Source organism: Coturnix japonica, chromosome 2 (genome assembly GCF_054131305.1).
Source record: "Coturnix japonica strain WE chromosome 2, WE-NBRP24, whole genome shotgun sequence".
Lineage (NCBI taxonomy): Eukaryota > Metazoa > Chordata > Aves > Galliformes > Phasianidae > Coturnix > Coturnix japonica.
In genome coordinates this window covers 130095479-130120518 of record NC_140664.1, presented here as the reverse complement: position 1 = coordinate 130120518, position 25040 = coordinate 130095479, and the positions used below count along the sequence as shown (strand labels likewise).

The 25040-nt window shown below is 37.2% G+C and overlaps 1 protein-coding gene across 2 annotated transcripts in view; it reads left to right on the top strand.

Moving 5' to 3' along the window:
* WDR37 (WD repeat domain 37) overlaps window positions 1-23572 on the top strand; it is a 34938-nt gene extending 11366 nt beyond the window's left edge. For both annotated transcript variants that reach the window (XM_015853208.3, XM_015853207.3), the window contains 12 exons: window positions 1006-1102; window positions 3230-3325; window positions 3476-3540; window positions 4904-5039; window positions 5805-5876; window positions 7979-8023; window positions 9024-9100; window positions 10395-10632; window positions 11136-11277; window positions 18571-18705; window positions 18861-18975; window positions 20359-23572. In XM_015853208.3, the coding sequence (XP_015708694.1) occupies window positions 1006-1102; window positions 3230-3325; window positions 3476-3540; window positions 4904-5039; window positions 5805-5876; window positions 7979-8023; window positions 9024-9100; window positions 10395-10632; window positions 11136-11277; window positions 18571-18705; window positions 18861-18975; window positions 20359-20490 (1350 nt within the window). In that variant the 3' untranslated portion in view covers window positions 20491-23572. The remainder of the gene's footprint in view (window positions 1-1005; window positions 1103-3229; window positions 3326-3475; window positions 3541-4903; window positions 5040-5804; window positions 5877-7978; window positions 8024-9023; window positions 9101-10394; window positions 10633-11135; window positions 11278-18570; window positions 18706-18860; window positions 18976-20358) is intronic.
* The last annotated feature ends 1468 nt before the right edge of the window (window positions 23573-25040 follow it).

Below are 25040 nucleotides of genomic sequence, written 5' to 3'. Positions count from 1 at the left end.
TTATTTTATTTTATTTTATTTTATTTTATTTTATTTTATTTTATTTTATTTTATTTTAATTTAATTTTATTTATTTTTTTAGCTGATGTTTTCAAGACTTTGAACTTAAATACTTTTTCATGCTTTCTTTCTTTCTCTCTTTTTTTTTTTTAATGTCACTTAAATGCACATGCCCGATGTATTTGATAGGTGGATGCTGACATGACGGTTATGCTGGAAAGAATCATAGAATGGCCTGGGTTGAAAAGGACCACATCATCTAGTTTCAACCCCTCTGCTATATGCAGGGTTGCCAACCATCAGATCAAGCTTTCCAGAGCCACATCCAGCCTGACCTTGAATTTCTTCAGGGAAAGGAGTAGTCTATTACATTCAGTTGTCTTTTCTCTCTGTCTTCTCAACAGCTTTCGGTGATGGATGCACTGATTCACTTTGAATCCCAGCAGAAATCAATACTTGGTTGGGATACAGTGTGTTTCTTTACTGAAAACATGGTGTTGAACCCTGTTTTGTAGGCAAGTCAATAAAATTCAGCTGCCTACAGAAGGTTGTGAGCCAGCTGCATACTGAAGTCATTTACATCTCTTGTTAGTGGTTTTATCGTGTACTTAATTTTATGCCTCAGAAGCGTCATATTAGTTCTGCAGAGGAAAGATACAGCCCTTCTCTGTAAATCTGCCTCAAAATATTTTCTGTGGAGGTTTCTAGAACAGTACGTGAGGACAGAAGGATTAGAAATTGCCGTTTCTTTCATGCTTAGTTACAGTTAGTGATAAGAGTAGGTAACCATTTAAAAGGTAAGTTTGTCTAAAGCTTTAGTAAAGACAGTATCATCGCAGAACACCTTAAGTCATGTATAGTCAACTTCCTTTTAGTCAGGAGGCACAAAACACTTAAAGTGGGCTTAAGATTGAAATACAATTGCAGGAGATGTTTATATACACGTCTTTAGTTTAATGCTAAGTTTATATGACTAAATGTAAAAACCCATGTTTTGCCTCCTAGGATTCTAAACTACCATCTTCTGTTCGGAACACACTCCTTGAACTTTTTGGACAAATAGAGCGGGAGTTTGAGAATTTATATATTGAAAATTTGGAATGTAAGTATATAGTTTTTCTAACAACTTAAGAACTCGTATCTAGGATTTAGTACTTGAAAAGATTGCACTGAGTGCTGTAATATAATGAATTTGAGTTTCTCTGTGAGGAATTTAAAAGTTGTTTTGAACTTGTATTGAAAATGCTTGTTAGTGCATCACGTAAGTAACACCTGCAGCTGCTCATGTGTTTTGATGTTGAACACTCAGTTAAAATCTCCAAGTGTTATCTGCAAAAAAATATGACACATGTAATGTAACCTATTGAAAGTGATCCAAGCTGGTGTATGATCCAGAGTAACACCGTCAGCTGTAAAGCCGCTGCTAAATTTTCCTTGTTGGGTTTTGGAAGCTTGACTTCTAAATTGTCAAAGCCATCTATCTTGGCTCCACGTCAAACCTTTTCCCACACTTAAGCTATTCTCACAGTTAAACCAAACACTCAAGTTACAATAACATTCTTGCTTTGCTATTGGAAACGAGTTGCTCTTTTCTTCTATTAAAAAGGTGAGATTGCATTGGTTAAATGCTCTCAACGCTACACTTTTTTTACATTACTGAGAATTTGCACACCTGACTTCAGTCTCCTGCTGAGAAGTTGGCTGGAAGCGAGAGAAGTTTGTTCTTGGATTTTTATATTTCTCCACACAAAACATTCATGAAACTTCACAAAATCCTGACTGAAAAGCAAGCTGTGAATTTGCTTGTAACGTTCAGAGGGTAATAATTTTCCATCAAAACCATTTCTTTTACTTCTGCATCTTTGTCCTTCGCCAGAACATTATATTTCACTCCTGGCACTTGTGATTTTTCAGCCCCCAGGATGGCTTCCAAGTTTTTCAGTCTGTTGTTTTGGCTCCTGGTCTTACTCCTACATTGGTGTTGCAGTTACATTCACTGGAGAATCTCAAGTTCTCTTTCCCTTATTACAACAGATTTCTAGTCTCTTATAATTCCTTCTAGGCTGCAGTCTTAATTCTTTCAGCTGTTTACTTTAATCTGCCTGACTTGTTTGTTTCAGTCATCTATCACTACAAGTTTGTCTTTGTTTACTTCTCTTTCATGCTGTATTGAATAAGTTTAGGTGCTTGTGACTAAGGACCACAGGAAAGAGAATCCTGCTTTGCTCATTTCCAGCAAAAGCTGGCTTTTTTTAGTGCTTATGACTGAGGCTTCTGTGGAAAAAACACAGTCTTAATGGATCATGTTCTCCCTGATCTGAAAGTCTTGTGTCAAAGTCTGGGAACAAATGACCTTTTTAAAGAAGTTGTAAGAATTTGTGGGAAAGGCACAATTCAAACTTTATTCTTGAGAACAGCTGAAAACTGCCTGGCTAAAGTCTTTCAATGAAATTTGACCTGAGGAAGATGTTTAAAGATATCAGCACAGATTTTAAGGAATAACTATAAGCCACTGAAAATGCTCTTTATAAAGTGAAATCAGACCATTTAAACCAGTTAAGCAGCTGGAAATCTCTTAAGAGTACCTGATCTTGCTGTACCATTGCTCTGTTCCTCAAATGATCCTAGCGAGAGAGATAAGTAATTGAGAGAAAAGCACATTCTTGTTTCAGATGAATGTTTTGTGTTATGTGCAAAAAATATTCTGATGGTACTTAATGTTTCTAAAAGACTTAAATGTAGAATGTGTACATTATTCTTCTGCATTTTAATGTTTCTCAAAGTATAAAATGTATGTTTGCACTCTTTTGTGGAATCTCTAACAGTAAACAGGAGGTCAGGGAAGAATGCTATTTGATGATTAATAGTCTTTGTCAAGAAGTAATGCACATCGCTGTAAATGTACTAGCTGCACAATTAGTAAGTTTTCTACTTTCTATTGTATTTGAGTCAGTGTAGGTGGACCATATATCTAACAGAAGTTGCTTTGTTAATATTTAGTGACTTTTAATAGTAAAAATAATTAATTAGAAGCCAGTAGTGCTTTCCTTGGAATCTGGGTCAAGGTGGATCTCTGGAAGATTCAGCATGAATCTTTGTTTATATCATTGTGAGAACTGCTTCTATGAAATTAACATTACTTGCTAACCATAACACTTCTTATTTAGAATGTTAATGATATTGTTAATGGTGCTTCTTTTATTGTATTAATTTGAATTTTTGTTATCAGTACGTAGAGAGATTGATACACTTAATGAACGTTTAGCAGCCGAAGGACAGACAATTGATGGAGCTGAACTGAGCAAAGGACAACTGAAAACAAAAGGTCAGAAAACCACAAAGAATCTTCAATCAGATTTTTGAATGTAATTTTTCTGTGCTTGGCTGACCCAAACTTGGAATCTTGTTGAGTTACTTGTGCAAATAAACTAATGTTGTTCGAAATATCTTCCTTTGAATTTATTTGTCTCAACAGCTAGCCATAGTACCAGTCAACTTTCTCAGAAATTAAAGACAACTTACAAGGCATCTACTAGCAAGGTATGAGACAAATTAAACCTCTGCTCATCAGTGTGTATTCATGAGACTAATATGGCTATCTTAAGTCTCATCCATATGGTTATAGTGAAAAACTATGAAACTCTGTAGTGTGAGCTATTAATGTTTGCCATTACCTGTTTTCCTTTCAGTACAGCCTTTATGACTATTGCTTCTTTTGACATAAAATAGGAATTCACGCTAACAGTTAATTTGGAATTCTGACAGGGCATTGTCATTTTATCACTGGGAAGTTGTCATGCTCAGGATTTGGAATATCCTAGCTTTAAGTCTTAAAGATGTCCTTCAGCTTGTAAAAACCTTATGTAACTTGCTTTAACAACGTGCTTCAGACACTTTTTTGTTACCACAAATTAATAGGACTTTAATTTTTTTTTTTTTTTTTTAAATTTTACCTTTTACTGTATTTGAAACGTAGACAATTAGTTTCCTAATTTTTACAAAGTTGAATATGTGGTTTGTGTTGAACTGCTTAAAGGTTTTGAATCAACAGGTCATGTAGGTAGATACTTTCCCATAATTGCATGCTGAGCAAAGCATTGAAGAATTGCTCTGTTTGCTTGTTTTTGTTTTAACAAAGCTTTTCAGAAAGTCTTTCTCAAAGCAATACCTTTATTGTCTGGAGCTTTCAGTTTTCTTTTACTATTTCTCCCATTTTTGCTACATGTTTTCTTCCTTTAATTTAGTACGCACATACTAATTTGAATCTTCTCTGTTTTCCCTTAACATTGTGGGAATGTACTTGTCAAACTCATCTAAATGCTTGATGAACCTTTAAAATGTGTTATTACACAGAACCTGGCATGTACTCTCAGGTTAGTGGGTTAGTGTTTGATTAGTGTTTGATGTGATCAGCTTTTTGCAGTTCTGGAAAAAAAGTGATGGTGAGTTTGTGAAATGGAATGTTTTTATTTTATTGGAATTAATCCATAGTTCTTATTATCAAAGACAGTGCTCTCGATTTCATGGACTGTCTTTAAGTTGTCAGATGAAGTTGTTTGGGAATAGACAAGGAAAGGGTTTTGTTTTTTTTTTTTGTTTTTTTTTAATCCTTTACCCACACCAGATGGGAGGTTTGCACTGCATTTGTACAACTGGTTACTCCAACGAGGTTGTATTATTGTAGTACAGAGTAGTTTAGCCTTCTGTAAATAGGGGCATTCTGTAAGAAATAAAGTATGTTTGCGCTGTGAATCACTTTCCAACCATCAAATGACAATTTCTTAGCAGTAGTGAACTGTAAGATAATGAAAGAATCGGTATGAACAAGTTAGTATTTATTTGTGTTTGTGAGATAATTCATCTTGTGTCTGTGTGGAAAAATGTGATCTTTCTGCTCTTTCAGATTGTATCCAGTTTTAAAACTACAACATCAAGAGCAATCTGTCAACTGGTAAAGGAATACGTTGGCCACAGGGATGGCATTTGGGATGTCAGTGTTGCGAAAACTCAGCCAGTGGTTTTGGGAACCGCATCTGCTGGTAAGGTGTTGTGTTGCTTGCACATTCAGAAAATTCTGGTTTAATCTCTAAATAATAGCAAGGTACATCAGGAGCATACCTGAATTCTTTGTTCCACCACTGAACTGCACACTGAAAGAGTTGCTTTAAAGGAGCTCAAAAATAAATGTGTCCCTTCCTTGAAATGCATTTATTCTGTAGAAAATTCAGACGTCCTTGTTGTTCTTAGGAGTATGTCAGTTAGCTTTGATGCAGGTCGCTCTTCCCTTAGGAAGCTTGTTGGATAGTGTAAATGGATGGTTCTTGGAGCTGCTTGCTTGAAGTGGTGTCTTGCACACAGTGCTGTACTCTTGTATTCGCTGATCCCTGTAAGGTTCTCTATCAGTGTTAGCATTATAGAAACTGCTGACATAGGTGTCATAGTTTGCATATTCTTGTGTACTTCCGTACTTTGGGCTGTTGTTTAAGGACCTAGAGGCAGCTGAAAACCTTGTTTTGTTGGTTGTTATGCATCTAACTAGATTCCTCACTCTCCACTGAAGAAACAGATTTACTGATTTATTCAGTAGTACCTGTGATGATCCAAAAATGAGTCTAGAGGCCTGTATGTTTGCAACAGTCAGTTAGAGTTGGTCAGTTTGAGTTGTCAGTCTTTTGAAGAGGAAATAAATTGAGGACACTTTGGTGTGCCTTACAGTCTGAGTTAACTTGCTTGTTGATTAAGAAGTAAAAGTGAAAAGTATATGTTTTTAACAAATATTTACTGCTGCTTTTCAATCTTTGTAGATCATACTGCTTTGCTGTGGAGCATAGAAACGGGGAAGTGCCTTGTCAAGTATGTAGGGCATGTTGGATCAGGTAAGATAGGAGCATATTGTGTAAACTGGAAAAGAGTAGTTTTGGGAGGGGGAAGTGCCTTTTGGACACCTGCAAAAATGGTTATTGTGGTTTTACTTTATGGTTTGCCTACACAATTAACAAGCTAATTGTAAAATTCCATCAGTCTTCATACAGGGAATGTTTTCTAATGTGATTCTTTTTTTAGATCAGAGTATTAAGATAGTTCTGTAAATTCTGAATGAATGAACAGTGACATATACAGAAAATTTATGGGCACATTTGCAAGAGTTGAACCATGTTACCTAAGTTTGTTGTCCAAATGCTTCTTGAATGTCGACAGAATTGGGATTGTCACAATTTCCTTGATGATCCTGGTCCAGTGTTTGACTACGCTCTTGTGATTTTCCAGTCTGAGCTTTCCCTGACACAGCTTTAAGCAATTCCCTTTCATCCTGTAGGCAGTCTACAGAGAGACGGGCACCTCCCTGTCTATTCCTACCCCATAAGGGAATTACAGACAGCAATGAGGTCACCTCTTGTTCTCTTCCAAGCTGAACAAACCAAGTACCTCAGCTTCTCATCCCTCATATCTTCCAGTCCTTTCACCATCTTGTGCCCAAAGAAGGGTATTTCTATTATTTCTATTTTCATATATTGTGGAGCCCAAAACTGCACGTAGTACTTGAGGTGAGGCCACATCAGTGCTGAATATAGAGGGACATCTACTTTTGACCAGTTAGCTATTCTTTTCATTCTGGGATTACAGTTGGCTCTTCTGGTTGACAGGGCGTATTGGCTTATTCTGAGTCAAAACTGAGCCAGTTGTCCCCTAGTTTATATATACTTCCAGGATTGCACTGCCCCAGGTACAGAATCTGACATTTGTTCTTGTTAAATTTTTCATGTTATTGATGGTTGCCCATCTATTAAGACATCTCTGGAAGACCTCTCGACCCTCAAGGGAGTTGGTGGCTTCTCTTACTTATCATACATAAACTTACTTAGCATGCACTCAATTGCTGTGTCTAGGTGACTGATTAAAAACATTGAAGAAAACTGGCCCTGAGACCGATCCTGAGGGAGCACCACTAGTGTGATTTAAAAACTCCAACCACTGGTGGATTTATTTATTTATTTATTTATTTTTTCAATTGCTACTTGGGTAATCACGAAATTAATAAAATGCCCTAAATTAAGTTTAAACCAAAGAAAAAAAGAACAATGTTAAATTCCAGTTTACATAGCTTTCATTTAGTAAAACTTTTTTCACTTGTTTATGTATGACAGTTGATTTGAAATGCTGGATGTCAGCAGTTATTACACCATTGAGGTGATTTAGTGTGAACAATGAGTATCTTTTTCAATTCAATACTCAGCGAATTCCAGCATTCTCTTGAGAGCATAGGCATCTATTTTACTTAAATGATGAACACAAATGATTATTAAGTACTTTCTTGAACTGTTGAAGTGAAGCTTTTGGGTTTTGCAAATAAAAATGTTTAATAATGTGAAGTAATTAAATCTTATTCATTGAAATAAGAAATGAAGAGCAGCTTTGTAGGCTGACAGAATTCTCTCAGGACTGTGTTTTAAAACAATCATGCTTCAGTTTCATGTAGTTGCAGGGCTGAAATCTAATTTGTTATTTGCGTTGGATCTTCAGCAATTTGTTCACGCAATTTTTAGCGATAATGAAGAAGTTGATGGTCATACATAGGAAGTTTAATGATTAGGTTAGGAATAGTTATAAATAATTCACTTTATGGAAATCTAGAGCATTATTTCCAGTCAGCTTGCACACAATTGCTTGAATGTAGTTTGTTCATCCTCTTTAACATGAAACACTTGTAGTAGGTTCAGGAAATAATTTGCTAGAAAATGTGCTTTGTGGTATCTGTAATTGACTTTCTGGAACTAAATCTCTAAGGTCCTTTCCAACCTTGATACTTCATAGGCTTCTATGCTCAAATATTATGGTTTCTCTCAACTAAGAGGTTGCAATCCCACAGAAAGTCAATTACAACTGAAGACTTCTTGATGTTTCAATACTTGTAATGATAAAACATTGTGAAACAGTTCTTGTAGTACTCTAGATTAAAGCTCTGCTTTGTTTTACACAGTAAATTCCATAAAGTTTCATCCGACTGAGCAAGTAGCTCTTACAGGTATGTATGGTTTTTTTTTTGTTTGTTTGTTTGTTTTTTTTTTCATTTGGTGACTGTTTAATCACTTTGGAAAAATAAATGTGTTGTTTGGTTGTTTGCTGTTGTCTTTTTGGTGTTGTAGGGGCCTCTCTCTTCTACTTTGTCAGTACCATTGTTGATTACATTACTATTTTTTTAAGGAATAAGAAATCAGACCTACATCATTCTATCTGTGTTTATCATACCATACTGGCATCTGTGCTTTCTTCTACCCTTCTTGTTCTATTATATAAGAAATTTTTTAAACACATTTCTGTACAGTTTATGTGCCAAACCTGTGCACATGCATAACAAAGCACTTTTCATCTCAATGTAGAACTCTCAGCACTACCCTTGAGTATTAGGAGCATGTTTGTTTTGTCCATAGCCAAGAAAATCTTGGTCAGTAGTGGATAAATCTCTTTGAAAAACGGGGGGATCGTGAAATCAGCTGCTGAGCTGTAAACTGGTACTAGTTAAGCTGAGGTGCTTAATGTAAAGGCAGAATAGCTTCACTCTTGCTGTTCTGACTTTCTTAAAAATGGGCTAGAAACATTTAATAGAAGAAATCATTGAATGAAGAGGAACTTCAGCATATTTGGAAAATAGCATATGAAAGATGGCACTTGTATGAAATACTTTCTTCAAATCCAGTTTATTAGAAAAGCAGTGATATTGGTGTTCTGATTTGTAGGATTTAAGCAGATATTTTTACTGCAGGAAGGATTAATTTAGTAGCTACTTACATTTTTACATGAGTTTTGTTGTCATTTGCATTGGAGTCAGGCAAGTAACCATTTCATTAACATTGAGACTTACTTACCAAAAAGGTTGGAACAGTGTCTGTTAAAAAGATGCTATGCAGACAGTTTTGCCGAATATGTAACATGAAAGACTGTTTTGATTGTTCATGGAAATACTCTAATTTAATCAGTGCTCCCTCTCTCTCTCCTCCTCAATTTCTTTTTGCTTTCTTGTGCAGCATCTGGAGACCAGACAGCTCACATCTGGAGATATATAGTACAGTTGCCTACACCTCAGCCAACTGCAGACTGCAATGTAAGCAATCAACTCGCTGCAACTAAACAAATTGCACAGCAATTTCATTGGATATGGGTGTTATGGTAGTGCTGAACATTATGCTTATACGTAATTAAAAATTACATGATTTCAGGATTGCAGAAGGTGGGGGTTTAAGGTTTTATTTGAACGTGTATATTTCTGTATCTTGCAAAAAAAAATAAAAATGTAATTCCTTACATGTTTCTGAAGAAGCCATGATGCACATGTACCTTAACTGACTTTTTTCAAGGTAATAAGCAAATAAGGAAATGAAGTGGCAAATGCAGTTTTTCCATGAGAACTAAAATCATTAAAAAAAATATTATTTCTAAACTGGTTAAGTACTTGTAGCTTACCTTACTGAGGTATTTGGATAAACTGTAGTTGCTATGAATTCAAAACTGATGGTGAAGTTGTGTATCTTTGGCATTTCCTTGATTGTACATTTAAATATGATTTCCAGTTGACCTTTGACAGCATTAATCACACTGTCTGACATTGCTGACTGAAAAGAAGCCTGTGGAAAACATGTACTGGCTGGCCAATGCTGTTTGTGGCCCTTCTTAAATTGTGAAGACAGATGTAGCTTGTAGCATGAGCTTCTCAGTAAATGAAGTAGGGGCAAGACCTGGCTATGTAATATGAAATGCATGGGTAGATTTCTGCATGGCAAATGTTAGATTAAGATGAGTTGATTTGGAATTTCTATTTTGAAAGAGCAGTGCCATCCAAATATAGTGAAAGAGGAGTGCGTTTCTCTTGCGTAAGTAATGTACGGTTCAGAGATCAATGCTTTTCTTTTGTATTCAGTTTACATGGCATCATGCAGGTTTGATTTAAGGCCCAAAAGACAATGTCATGATACTGATCCGATAAAGACATGACTCTAAATGATTGTCTTCCTGAAGATTAAGACTTGTGCCCTGTTAGATGCTTCTGATCTTTAAAAACGTAAAGGAAAAAAATCTATTGATAATACACATGGGAGTGAAACTCATGGGTAATATAGTGAGAGGAATTACAGAAGAGGCTTGCCAGACTATGTTGGACAGGTATTTAAACAGTTTGATAGAGATTTAAAAATGAAGAAGTTATTAAAAATTCATTTGATTCAACTGTCTTTTCCCTTCAACTATGATTTTGATAGTAGATACTTAAATAGATGAGGTTCTGCAGAGTTAAGATTCCCACATTCACATTACATGTAGTAGAAAGCATTTACACTGTAAAATATAACTTAGAGACATTCTTTTCCATTTGTTTTTGTTCTTTTTCCTCTTGAATTTTATAGCAAGCATCTGGAGAAGATGAATATGAGTTCTCAGATAAAGATGAACCTGATGGAGATGGAGATGCTTCTAGCGATTGTCCCACTGTCAGAGCCCCATTAACTTCACTCAAAAGCCATCAAGGAGTGGTCATAGCAGCTGACTGGCTTGTTGGGGGGAAGCAAGCAGTGACGGCTTCATGGGATAGGACAGCAAACCTGTACGATGTAGAGACTTCTGAATTAGTCCATTCTCTTACAGGTATTTCTTCACTCAAAAAAGGTATAATTGGTGGTTTATTTTTGTGAGTATTCTTTATTGTGAAAGGTATTTCTCTGGAGTATGGTGTGAGTGTGTACAACACTTACGTTGCTGCTTGGTGTTGCAGTGGTTTCTAAAATTCCAGCTATGTAAATCCCCTGAGCATGAATTTTTGTTCTTTGGAGCATGTGATACAGCCAACAGAACAGTTGTTTTAAACTTAATATAGTCAAATTTTAATTCTTGTGAAATACTTCTGTTGTCTTCATGGTTTATTAAGTATCAGCAACCTGTTGTTATTTACTAATCGTGTGAAATGAATAGTACTTTTTGGTTTTGTTTTAAGTATAGTTCTAAACTTTACATCAACAGAAGCATCAGAGTTTGAAATGATTAATGCTCTTTTACTGATAGTCTAAAAGAGGTTATCAGCGTTCCATTCCAAGAAATGAAATGAAAAGTCTTATTTTCATTATTTTATATGTTCTCATCTGTGATTGTAGGGCATGACCAAGAGCTGACACATTGTTGTACACATCCCACCCAGCGTCTTGTGGTGACGTCATCACGCGATACAACTTTCCGTCTGTGGGATTTCAGAGATCCTTCTATCCATTCTGTGAATGTCTTTCAGGGCCACACAGAGTAAGTGACAGTTTCTTCAATTTCTTTTTAATATTTACTTTTGTTTTTTGCAAGTTATAAATATACTTGATTGGTAATATGGACAAAATTATGTTATCTTTTTGTGTTTCTAAGTTAACTTTCCTACTTTGTAAGAACCACTTTCACAGACCAGATGAGCTGTGGTCAAAAAACTGTATATGAGCCATCAGTGTGTGCTTGCAGCCCAGAAAGTCAAGTTTATCCTCGGCTGCATCACAAGGGGAGTGGCTAGCTGGGGGGGAGGAGGTGGTTGCTCCCCTTTGCTCTGCACCTGTGAGGCCACATCTGGAACACTGGGGCTCCCAACATAAGAAAGATGCAGAGAGATGCAGAGCTGTTGGATTGGGTCCATCTTATGAAGCAAGGTTGAAGGAACTGGGCTTGTTTAGCTTGGAGAAGAGACCTCACAGTGGCCTTCTAGTACTTGAAGGGAGCTTACAAGCGGGTGGGGGACTGTCTTTGTACGTAGTCTGGTAGATGATAGGACAAGGAGGAATGGCTTTAAACTAAAAGGGGGGAGACTTAGATAGGTGGTAGGATGAAATTCTTTACTCAGAGGGTGGTGGCACAGTGGAATAGGCTATAGCTGCTGTCTTAAAAACCAAGTACTGTTATGTAATGTTTCAAAGAGAACAATTAGGAGTTTTCTCTGAAAATCAGATTTTTTCACACATACAGTTAAGATTGTTACTGCCTTTTTGTTCTGATCTGTGATCCAAACCATCATCAAATCCTAGCAGTACACAGCGGTTCAGAATTGAAGTTTCATCCCTTTGTGCTGCACTTGCTTCTCTCTGCAGCTTGCTTCTCTCTTGGATGGATGCTGTAAAATGCTTCTGTTGGGCGTGAGTGCTTCTCAGCACACTGGAACTACAATGTGAAATGGAAGAGGAAAAGCAGTTTGTACTGAATATTTTAGTATCTGTGGAGCCTGTGAGCAGAGGCAGCAGAGCTGTCAGCAGATGGCACCACAGCTCTGCCATGACTGCCAGACTGGCTGTCCGTTGCTTCGGCTCACAGCTTCCAAAAAACTTCTCTTTAAAAGAGGCTGGGAGCTTCAGCCTCTGAAGTCAGGTGAAAGCCTGCCACCCTACCACTTCTGGCTCTTAGGACTTGGCATCAGGCACATGGTTCCTGGTTCCAAGAGCAATTTTTAGTTTTGAAAATTAGAGAGAAAACCAATGCTTCAAACCTGATCAGATTTTTTTTTCACTGCCATTTTATGCTTTGTGTCTGTTTGATTATTAAAGGCGTAGGTGGATAGTGTAATTTCACATTCCTTCCTTAGTAGCTGTAATGAATTAGATTTAAGATCTAGTCAAAATGGCACATGATTTATTAGAAATATAATGCAATGGTACTGATGTTGAGAGGCTAAGAGACTTACATGCAGAGTATGATTTTATAAAGCTAATTGGCTTAAAAAATTATAAGCAATTACTGTGTGTTGCCTTGTGCTATGCAGTGATATTCTCTCAAAATAAGCGTGTGTGTGCCAGTGAATGAGGGACTTTTTGTATTTAAAGTAAATGAACTAAGAAATTACCTGTTATTTTGGTTTTCTGAGCACATAACTATTTACTCTATTAAAAGCGGGCAGTTTCTTGTGGTTTATTGCTGTCACAGTTCTGCTATAGTCCAGGAAAAGAAATCATCCTCCAGGAAAGGCAGAAGGAGTCTGTTGTGACCACCACACCTGTGTTGGCCTTCTTACATTGATGCCTATTTTGAATTCGTTGTAGTAGACTTGACTGATTGCATATCAGGCTCTTCTAGTGATAATGATTTTCATTAACTTAGCTCTTGGTAAAACCTGTATGTTGCTCATTCCAGTGTTTAACCTCCCTGTTAAACTTTTTGTGCTTTCCTAGTTGGACTAGCTTCAATTTCTGGCAACTGGATCTTTATCTTGCCTTTTTAATATTAAAGAGCTTTGTTTCCTGCATTAATAGATACTTAGGTGATGATAAGTTTTGTTTATTTATTTTATAAACAAAGCATGTTATCCAATATATTTTGACATTTACTCATCCACAGTCCAAGTCAGTACCTGAATAGTACTTCTGTACTTTAAGCCTGCCTTCCACTGAGTCTCTAAAGGGCATCCAGGTCTTCTTTTGAAGATCTGTAAACTTTGTTGACCTTTTTCCTGTGTATGACTGCTTCAGTTCCTAACTTGTGTTGCATTTTATTTTAGGTTTGATACACCTCCAGGTTGTCTCACTTATTATTTCCTACGGGTTTAAGAATAATGAATTGGTGTGGAAATAATACTAATTTTTAATTAAATATTTTTTTCTCTGCATTTTGTGTGTGCACCACAAGAAACATGGATTCCTAGTACTGTTAGTCCCTAGGTGCATCCGTCTATGGGACAGAACCCTGGGAAAAGCTTACGTTGCCTCTTCAACTTTTTATCTTCAAAATTCTATGTTTGCTGGAAAATCCGAGTGAAAAAGATGAGTCTCTGATGTGTCTTAGTGAAATGAATGTGCAACTGCACCGAGTTTTAGATGTACAGGTTCTGCACCTTTGACTAAAATCTGTGCAGTGAGAAGGAAGTTCTGTTTCCTCCTAAGAATTGTTTCATTAGGCTGTCACTTCCATGTGCATATAAAGGCATCATGACTTGAGATTACTAGACAGTAATTGGTAGTATTCAATTTAGCACATTGATGAGAAGAACTGTAGTCAAACTTCATGTTAGGCATTGCAGTCACTTCAAAGAAAGATGTGGGCAGTAAATCTTGGAGTATCTTAACTTCATTTATGAATGGATGCTCTAAAATTGCTGTGTGTGTAGGTACACATATCTATATCTATCTCTCTATATTTTTTAATATAAGTAAGAATGTGGCCAAAGGCCTTTTCTTTGTATCCTATTCAGTGGAGTATAACACTTCATAGTGTTTTATTGTTCTAAAGCTTACATAACATATGCAGCAATACTGCGGGGATAAACTTTCTTATTCCATCCTAAAGGTAATGGAATTGATTTTAAATACACCATAACTAATCTGCTAACTTGCCATTGAGTAATTCTCATAAAAGCTAGTGATTGGTTTTCAATACTGCATCATTTTATTATTTTAAGACAGATAGAAAGAAAAGGAGATATTTGTTGTTTTCTCTGATTGTCATGAAACACTTATCTCTGGAAAAGGCATTGTTGATTTAGATGCTAGAAAATGACATTTCAGTGCTATCCATGGTCTCCTTCTCTATGTTAATTGTTTCATGGCTTGTTCTTCGCCTTTCTCAAGTTGGAGGAAAAAGCTCTGCTTAAATTTGGAGATAAACTCAGAAACAGGGAATTGTATGTGTGGGTCTTCTGGGCATTGGGTTCCTTTAGCACTCTTAAAACCTAACGGTGTATTCAAATGTGGAGATATTGGTGTGTTCCTCACACAGTACAGCAGTCCTTTTGGATGGGCATCTGTTCTCCATACCTGCAGGTTTTAAACCCAGTTCCTGGCTTCCCCTCGGGCTGCGGGCTGCTCTGTGTAAGGATGTGCTTTATTCCCCTAATAGAATATTAACTTTTTACTCCCAAATAACTCCTTCTTTAGGTTTAGTTCCCAAATGTTACCACTTAAAATACAAGACCCATATTTGAGCACTCAACTGTTGTTGTTTAACTATGATTTGGTGTACATATTTATCTGAAAGCTTTCTTTTAGCTCATTTCCTCCAGAATTTAGTCCCTCGTGCCTGTTAGCGCTCATGAACTTAGTCCCACGTGCCCGTTAGTTCTGCTGCCAGGGAAACGTGTTCTCTTCAAGTATTCAGCTGTAAATCCCGGTATGGGTTGCAAATCAAAATGGAAACAGCAGTGTTAACTTTTTTTTTTTGATGCATTGCCAGTAAGTGTTCTGCATCAGCATTTCATGGTCCAACATTTTCAACATCATTTTTTTTTTCCCTCCCTGTGTGTGAAATTTCAGCAGATTGTTATGCAAAACAGTTTTGTGTCTCAGTATGACTGGGGAGACAGCTGTTCGGCCTAATGAGGAGTGCTAGCACTACAGTATTTCTGTTGATTGAGACCCACGGAGGGAGCAGAATGTTCGAGGCCGGGCAGCGGTGTGTGGTGAGGAAGTGCCACGCTGTCAGCTGGAAGTACACGCTCGGCTGCTCCCTACGACAAGATAAATGAGTTTTGCTGGGGTTTGGCAGAGGCTGAAGCTTTTCTGGAGAATAGTTGTAGCACACCAAACTCCTCGTGGGACCCATGGTTTGAAGTGTCATAAGACTGCTGCTTTTTTGCCAGTTCTTTCTTTTTTTTTCTTCCCACTGTGTCCTATGATACCTGTCATCTTTTTGATTTATTAAAAACCTAATGTCTTCTGGCATTCCCTTAACAAGGCTTGATGATCTTTTGTTGACACTTCTTATTAATTTAACCAAGGAGATGTTAATCACAGGTTTAGGTTTAGTTAGAACAAATTGAAGATTACTATTGATGGCAAGTAAAAATATCCAAGTGGAAATGCAGATCGATGTCTTTTAATGTTTTGATGTGGTTGGAGTTAGGGAGGCCATAATTCTGAAAGGTTTTTGGTATACTGGCTGCTCTGCCAACTTATTTCTTCTCACCACAGACTTTGCTTTGCTTGCTTCTCAGGAAGAAGAATTTCTTCTTGTTGCTGTTTTGCAGTAAAAAGGGCTTTTATATCTAGTCTTTGAATTCAGAGCTTTTTTACAAGAAAGGTTATTTCTGTAGTCACTTGTGCTTGCAAAACAGTGCATATCCCAGTCTGCAGTGCCTTTCAGTGATGAGTTTTGGGGTGGTAAACAGTGGATAAATACTGCTAAACACACTTAGAAAGATGTCATGGAAAACTGCAGGGCATTCTTCCTTTTCATGGAACCATAGAATGGTTTGAGTTGGAAGGGACCATAAATGTCATCTAGTTCCGACCCCCTGCTATAGGCAGGGATGTCTCCCACCAAACCAGGGTGCTGACAGCCCCATCCAGCCTGGCCTTGAATGCTTCCAGGGAGGGGACATCCTCGGCCTTGCTGGGCAACCTGTTCAAGTGTTTCATCGCCCTCATAGTGAAGAATTTCTTCCTGATCTAGTCTAAATCTGCACTTTTCCAATTTAAAGCCATTTTCCCTTGTCCTGTCACTATGCACCCTTATCAAAAGCCCCTCCCCAGCTTTCCTTTAGACTGCTCTCTTCAGGTACTGGAAGGCTGCTATGAGTCCCCCAGGCCTTCCCTTCTCCAGGCTGAAGAACTCCAGCTCTCTCAGCCTGTCCTGGCAGAAGAAGTGCTCCAACCCTCTGTTTATCTTTGAGGCCCTCTTCTGGACCTGCTCCAACAGCTCCATGCCCTTCTTTCGCCTTTCTATCCTTTACCTGGTCAATAGAGTGCTACAGGGGGAGCTCCGCTGCTCTTCTGTTTTACAGACTTTTTCCTGATGTGCCTAGTAGCATCTATATGTATAGTTAAACTGAAAGTAGTACAGACAAAGATTTTGTTTTATTTTGAAAATCGTTTTCTTTTGACAGGAGCAGAAAGGATTGAGCTAATCTAGGGCTGACGTTCTGTTTGCATGGCAATGGCTTTGACTGTTTTCATTTGAAAGATGATAAATCTAAAAAAGAGAGAACTTTATGTGGTCAAAAAGACTTAACTATGTTTGACAGTGATAAGCGATAAAGGAGAACCAATACGAGATCAAAGAAGCTGGAAAACTGTTTAAAGTTGTGAAAAAAGCATCCAAAATTGGAGGGTTATTTTAAGACATTTTCAGAACATATTCCAGCTATAATTGGAATAAAATGTATGATGGGAAAACAGATCATATCTGTGTGTTGGTAGCAGAATACTAAAATACTGTGTATTCACTCACCTGGAGCCTTTGTATGACTTGAATTCGTCATACTGTCATGTATAAGGAGGTTTCACAGTGTGCAAAGTACACAGATTTAATAGTCAATATGAAACTTCTAGACCTTATTTCAGATGTGTTGCAGCAATGTCGAGGCGTGAAACATTTTTCTTGAGGTATTTTGCAGCTCGTGTGAAGAACTTTTGAGGAAATAAATGAAGAAAATTAGTAAGATTTGTGGCGTTAGGCAATCAGAAATCAAGTTGTGTGCAAAGAACGTTCAAACTCTAGTCTGCAGTAACTCGATTGTGTGAATGAGTTCTCTTCCCAAATGTGAAAGTGCCTATTGAAAGACTCATCTGCTGTGGCCTTCGTGTATCTTCTGGCTTTTTGACTTTTGGTTCATGAAGTCCAGAAGATTAGGTGAAGACCTCTTGATTCTTATTATAATCATCTTTCTGATAGCTTGGCTGCACTCTAATAATGAATTAGGAAACTCGGTGTCATGAGTAAAGTGGACCTTCATCCTAATTAAAACTTAATTTGGTGTCAATTTAAATTAAGAGGCTCACGTAAACTGGTCCGTTGTGACCTGGCTAATGCTAATCTCAATCAGCAGCTTGGACAGGACATGAATTCAAATTTCTGTAGAACAACCAAAGTGACAGTAACGACTGACAACTTAAATTAATACTACTAAATTCTAAGAAATTGATATGCGTGACCCCAGTTACATGATAGGTCATTGAGTCAGATCTGTAGGAACAAGATTTAGAAGCCTTCCCTAATGATTTTAGGCACAGATGAAAATGCTTTGCTAGTACTCTCTTAAGGACAGAATATAACTGGTTTTCATTTGAGAATCTGCATAGTATTTAACTGGAAATAGTACAAAGGTGTTAATTGCTTACTATGAAGGAATAGGTAAAAGATGTAGAAAAGAAGTCATGAGAATTTTTCAGTTTCTGGATTATTACTACTTGCCATTAGTCTTACCTGACTGTCAGAATTAAGCTACTTGTAAAATAGGGATTAAAATCAGCATTTGAAATTATTAGATTGAAATAGCTGCTGCTAGCAGAGTTATTCTGGTAACTCTATGTGTGTAATACCATGTTTAGGTTTACAAAATAGTGTTGGTTACAGTCTTGCATGGGGAAGTCTTCTGTTGGGTGCTGGTGATTCAGCTGTGGGTGTTTGATGTTCATATTAATACAGAACTTTAAAAGTGAATTAAGGCTTAATGAGCTAAGCGTTTCCTGCCCCATTAGGATAAATGGAACATGAGAAGTGCCTCCAGTCTGACTCTAAACAGAAGGAGAATAACAAGCTATATAGACTAATGGAAACACAGGAACAGAAACTTTGAATCACTTGCTAGTTTAATAACAAACCTCAGTCTGACAGTTTTCTTTTTCACTCCTAATTGTTTAGCACTGTGACATCTGCAGTTTTCACTGTGGGAGACAATGTTGTTTCTGGTAGTGATGACCGCACCGTAAAAGTTTGGGATTTGAAAAACATGAGGTCTCCTATTGCAACCATTCGTACAGATTCTGCAGTAAATAGGTAAGCAGACCTTCAAATTACTATTTTCTTGATTAAGAGAAATTTAGTTTTAGTCACTGTAACTAGAATTGTATAGTGAGATTTATGCGATTTTGGGAAAGGTCTGAAGTGGTTTAATAAACTAGAGCCCGCTTTTTGTTTTCTCTTCTGGACAGGATTAATGTATGTGTTGGCCAAAGAATCATCGCCCTTCCACACGACAACCGGCAGGTTCGGTTATTTGACATGTCAGGAGTGCGGTTAGCACGCCTCCCTCGCAGTAATAGACAGGTAATGGAGTTTTTATACCCTTAAAGTATGTCCGTTCTTCTCTTTATACAAGGATAAAAATAAGGTTTGATGTCTGTAGTGCAGAAGCTGAAGAAATGCTGAAAGACATTTGTCTGTACATACAGGCTGTAATTGAAAATGACCAACGTGCAAAGAAGTGATGTATTTTAGGGTTTTTTTCCTTGGCATTTCAAAGGGTGTTTGAACTGAGTTTCATCACGTTTTTCCCCTTGTGACAGTGGTAGTAATGTCTGCCTTCTCTGAAATAGGGAAATAAAGTGTTTTAAACGTGTTTTCACGTCTTGGTGTGAATCCTGTAAAAAAGGTGACCGATTTTGAGGTTTCATGGCTTTTTTTTGTTTTTCCCCAATTCTTCTTTGTTGAATTTTTTTATATAAAAGAAATATAAAAGGAAAAAATGGAAGTCGATTCTGAAAGCTCTTTTGAGAATCTTTCTTTTTTCCCCGTGATAATGCAAATCATTTCTTAATACTTGATAGCAAGAACTACACTGTCCTTCCTGCATTCAAAGTTTTGTGCATTTCAGGTTGCCATTCCAAATAGCACTGCTAATGGAGCAAGTTAGACTAAGTGAAATTAATTCCCCTATGCCACTTACAGGGTCCTTTTCATAAACTTTTTTTTTTTAATGTCAGTTGTCTGACACATTTCATATATCTCATAAACAGCATGTTTAACTAAGTGAAAGATAGGGTTTCTGTCTGTCCTATATTGCTTACATTGATACTGTGATTTTTTGGTTTTTTTTTTTTTTCATTATTTTTCATTAGTATTTATTAAAGCTGACACTACAGAAATGAAAGTTTTTTATGTATTTGTTTTACTTGAGCGCTTGTCAGAATCCTCCTTGGGGTATTCTTGTTGCTATCGAACTTAGGCAATACATAGGGCATTGTTTTTGCTCAGTAGGACATTCCTCCTGCTGTACTGTTATCCTTTCTGAATTACAAACATGATCGACAGAAAGAAAAATCAACACTTCATCTTACAGGTTCATAAGACAGTTGTTGCCAGCAAGTAGTTTCTAGTTTTAAAGTTGCTTTTATAAGTGAGAGTGCTAAAATCAAAATTCAGTCTGCTTTTATAAATGAAATGCCAATTAGATAGAAGACATGCTGTGAAAGACTCAAGTTTTGGTACTCCTGTTTGTTTGCTCCTGTCTTTTTGGACCCATTAACCAGTCTCATTATCATAAAGATTTTACCTCACAGATGAAGGTAACTACGATCTTGAGGATTCTTTAATTCCATTGATAAAAATGTAGAGCATTAGCAAGTTTCCATTTTGACTTCTGCCAACTTGTCAATGCAGAAGATTTCAGAAACGTTGTAAGTAATACTGACATCTCCTCACCTGTCATAGGGCCACAGAAGAATGGTGTGCTGCTCAGCCTGGAGTGAGGACCATCCGATATGTAACCTCTTCACCTGTGGATTTGATCGTCAGGCTATTGGCTGGAACATCAATATCCCTGCTTTGTTACAAGAAAAGTGAAATGCTGGAAGAATTCTTGCATTTTATGTTGCTGTGGACTGCTGTACATCTGCAGACTTCTCTGAATACCGGTCTGCTATTGGTCTAAAAGCTGTTCCTTGAATGGAGACTTCAGCAGATGTTGTTCTTGTTACCACATTGTGCACAGTTTGCATGAGTTGTACAGAAAATGTGATTTTTTTTTCTTCTTTTTTTTTTTTTTTAAATTAGTTTGTCTTGTGTATGAACTTTTATATTTTGGAATCCACTGGTCAACATGTTCACTGTTGCATAGAGCACATAAATGTTCATAAGTTATTTAGCGTTTGATAGATAAACAGTAGGGCATTACATTTGTGACATAAATGTGAAACTTATGTAGTTAATGTAGAGAGTGTATAGCAGTCTGTTACGTTTTTCCATGATCTACATATCTGCCTTGTGTCAAAAAGAATCTGCAGGGCTAAAAGTTTGAAATGAAGTGTGAATTTCATTAGTTGTATGATTGTAAACATTTTCCCGTTTGCATCTGATTGGAACAGTTATTTGTTAGTGCTGCAGCATAGTGCAACTTCAGCTCCATTTTCAGTCCAGTTATGGGAGAAATAGTAGACTCGAGAAGGAAAATATAAACAACTTGTAGTGATTATAGACTGCAAGGTGTATTCTGAAAGCTTTTTGTCCTTTTTCTTTGGAGAAAGGAAAATGTTCATTCTGCCCTTCTTATATAAAAGTGATTCTAAAAATCTCATGGCATTTCACACTAGCAAAAATCCAGAATATTATGATCTAGTCAAGCAAATTTTGAAGCACTTTAGTTTATAGCTATTGTTATAAACCATTTATGAAAGTTTGACTTTACCAGTGAATGTGAGCTGACCTTTGTAAGAAGGATTGCTTCTTTTTGGTGATCTGCCCAGAAAGGATATATATTTTTTTCTTTTTTTGTCTTTCTTTTCTTTCCTATACCTGCTATGAGGATACTTCTAAATGTGTTCACTTCCTTTTTTTTTTTCTTTGTTTCCTTTTTTTTTCTTTTTTTTGAGCCAGCAATACAAAGTAAATTAGTACTACCTCAAAAGTGAATGTTGGTCAAGAAGCGCTGAGTCTCTCTGTAGCCTAGGGGAAAAAAAAAAAGCACTTTTGGTCTCTGGCTGAAGTACTATTTTTGACATGAGAGGAAAGACAATCATACTTAATGTGATCCTTAACATAATTAACACTTAAGGCTAATGGAGCAATGTGATAAGTAAACATCATCTGTTACCTTTGTGTTCTCAGCTGTGGCAAAGGGCTGCAGTGGTCTTTATACTGTTGTGAACGGGATAATTAATGTAGAATTCCCTTCTTTCTCCCAAATGATCTTAATCTGCCTTTTCTCCCCACTGTGCTCAGCCTTTTTTGCACTGGCAGTGCGGTGTTATACCACAGCTGCTGCTTATTTAAGTAAATGCAAATGGCAGCTGACATCTTTGAAAGAACAGAAAGGCTGCTTCAGACAGACACTTCTTTTTAGCTAGAGGGAGATCCTGCCCCTGTCTGACATATCACACTGTAAGATGAAGGGTGAGGGTAAGCTAAGGGTGTGCTGGTACAATGGGAAAGTTTATGCTGGGCTGCCATTAGATAAGTAATTGGAACTTTTTATCTCATTCTTTGGATTATGTGAAGCTGTAGCTGTGCTCATGTCCTCTAAACACAGTTCAGGCTGATGTGTTTACTGGGTTCCTTGTTGACTGACATGTAAAAGCATTGGAGTGCGATGGGATGGTGAATGCATCTGAGTAGCTGTAGAGAAACTAGAGTCCTGGAATTGGTTTTGTGGAAGATCAAGGTATGTAATGGAAAATGGGTGTAATATATAGTATGAGCCATCATAGTGGCTTCATCTTAAATTCCATAGTGGTTTTTTCTTTTTTTTTTTCTTCAGGTAGAAGCACTGTACAAAATTGTACTGAAGCAGTCTTAAAATACCACAGCTAGTGAGGTTGAGGAAAGTGGCTGCAGAGCTTTAAGTCTTCTGATAACAAGGGTTAAAGATGGTGTCAGCGTTTCTTTTCTTTTCTTTTTTTTTTTTTTTTTTTTTTTTTTCCCTTAAATTTTAAAGCCATTTGATGTTGACAGATTTTATTCCTTAAGGAAAAAGAAAGGCTCACTTTTTCTTTCAGTTGATAGTGGAGGGAACTTTATGCTGGTTGGTGCTGCTTAACAAAGAGAGAAGCTTCTCTCCAGCCAGCAGAAGCAGTTTCTGTAGCAGAGCTTGTATGTAAGATCTTGAGCGATGGTCAACCTTCAGTGATGTGAGGTGAGGGAGAGAGGGTCACTGTTCTTGGTCCTGCTAGCCTGAATTGGCTGCTTAAATGTACAGATATAAAACAATATACAGATGTAAAACGGGACCATGAGACTCGATGCAGTTTGATAATCATTGCTGCAAACTTTTTATATCACCAGAGGAACAGACCTCTGGCACCAGGAATGAGATGATCATATGCATTCATTTTGGAAACAAATATCAAACAAGGTGCTACAGCCACGTTCTTATGAGCAGGCAAATACTCGATCAGCCACATATACTGAACTTATCTCAGCTTAATTTTATATACTGTACTGAAGATTAAACCCAAGCTTCCATTTCCCTTGAAGCAAATCACACATAAGCAGTGGTAGTGAACGCTACTGCACTGATTGAATACGTGGGAAACATTTCATAGCTTTGGATGTTGTACTGAGAGCTTTTTCAGCATCGAACAACGTCCAACATTTCATAAAATGGAGAGGAGTTGCAGTTACAGTTTCAGTACTGTGTAGAATATTCAGAACTTCACAGGAAGTTCGTCACTGGGCAGAATCAAGCTTTTATGTCTTTCAAATAATGCACATCAGTTTTCACAAGCTTTGCGTGTACTTTTCAATCAGAAAGGTCTGGGGTGCAACATCTTATTTGTTGCCTAAGTCTGTGAAAACCATCTTTTTGGAAAAAGAATTTATAAGTTATGTGGAACCACTTTTTATTATTCTGCTAATTTGTTTATAGGTGTAACATCTTATTCTTCGTTATGATTAAAAAATGCATTAAAACGTTCAACTCTTTTTCTTGCAAGTCACCGTTCTTCTGTTTTGCACTAAGGGTTAATATTAATATCTCGTTAATAGTCAAATGATTTTCCTATCTGTTTTTTGCTCTCCTACTCAAAAAGTGAATTTTCAGTGCAATGATGAGCACAGCTGTGCAAGAAGGTCAGGTGAAGCCCTGAAGTAGGATGTGCGTTTGGTCATGCTGACATAGGAAGGTGCTCAGTCTTGGTGTTTGTGCTGTTGTCTTTGGTTTTGTATGAGGTATTTGGTAAATACGTTTTGTTTTGCAGGTTACTGAAGTCTTCGTGTGACTTTTCACAGTATTACATAAATTGATATTTTTAATGGTCTGAAAGCTGCTATTGTTATTTCTGTAGGTTGAATATTGCTTGCTTGTTGCATCCATATCCTTTGAGACAGAGCTTTGCAACATTGACAAAGCTGCTTGTTTCAGTGGGCCTTGTCATCTGGCTCCAGGTGCTTGAGCAGTGTTGCCAGCCGGTACCCAAGAGCAGAACACATCTGTGTGTGACACATTTTGAACCTTCAGATTTCTAATCCTCTGGAAAATGACTTTTAGTGTTACTGATGATGTGGATCAGAAAGAAAAGAACAAAGTTACAAGGTGACACAACTGACTTGGAGGCTGGATTGAGATACAGTACCACACTTGCGTTTTCTTTATTTATTTTAGTCAGTTTTAATTGGGGGATTTAAATCAGAGCTCATGGTAACTGGTTTGAACTCATGATACTTCAAACCTTCTATCTTCTTGTATCTTAGGCCATATACACTTTACAAAGGCTATTTCTGTTCATTCTTTGGCTTGATGGGATTTGAAGATGAGCATACACTGATGCATAGATGCATTTCTTTTATAAACCTGTGAGTAAACAGCATGTGCAAATGAATGGCTTCAGTGGGATGTCTGCTCTAACTTGAAGAGCTGCAGGAGAACTGCCCTTATCATGTGTCACACTGAGCTCTTGGCTGACACACAACTTGTATTTAATACTCTAGTGAGACAGGAGTATGTCACATAGTCAGCCTTGAGATACTTTAATTTTTATGTAGTAACACAGGCATCCAGAGCTTGGAATGGGTACTGCTGGATGTAAAAGTTCTTTGCAATCTTAGTAACAATAGATGGTTGTTTTCAGGAAGAACTCGGTTATATAAGACGCCATTTTAATTACACTTTTTCAGTTTTCTACTTTTAGTGTTGTGATGGTGCTGTGACTACTTGAGTAGCAGATGGGTTTGTTCCTGTGATGGGAGTATTCCGGTGGGGGGTTACAAATGTTACATGCAAGCAAGCTCTGTCCTACCAACTTGAAGTATGACAGCATGACGTGGCTTATTAGGAACCACTCTTGGTGTGGAAATCTCTTCCTTTTTGCATGAGCTGTTGGTTTGGGGAAAGAGATGGTGTTCTGTGAGGCTTCTTTGGGAACGTGTGGCTGGTCTACAAAGAGATGTTCAGCGTTATAAGC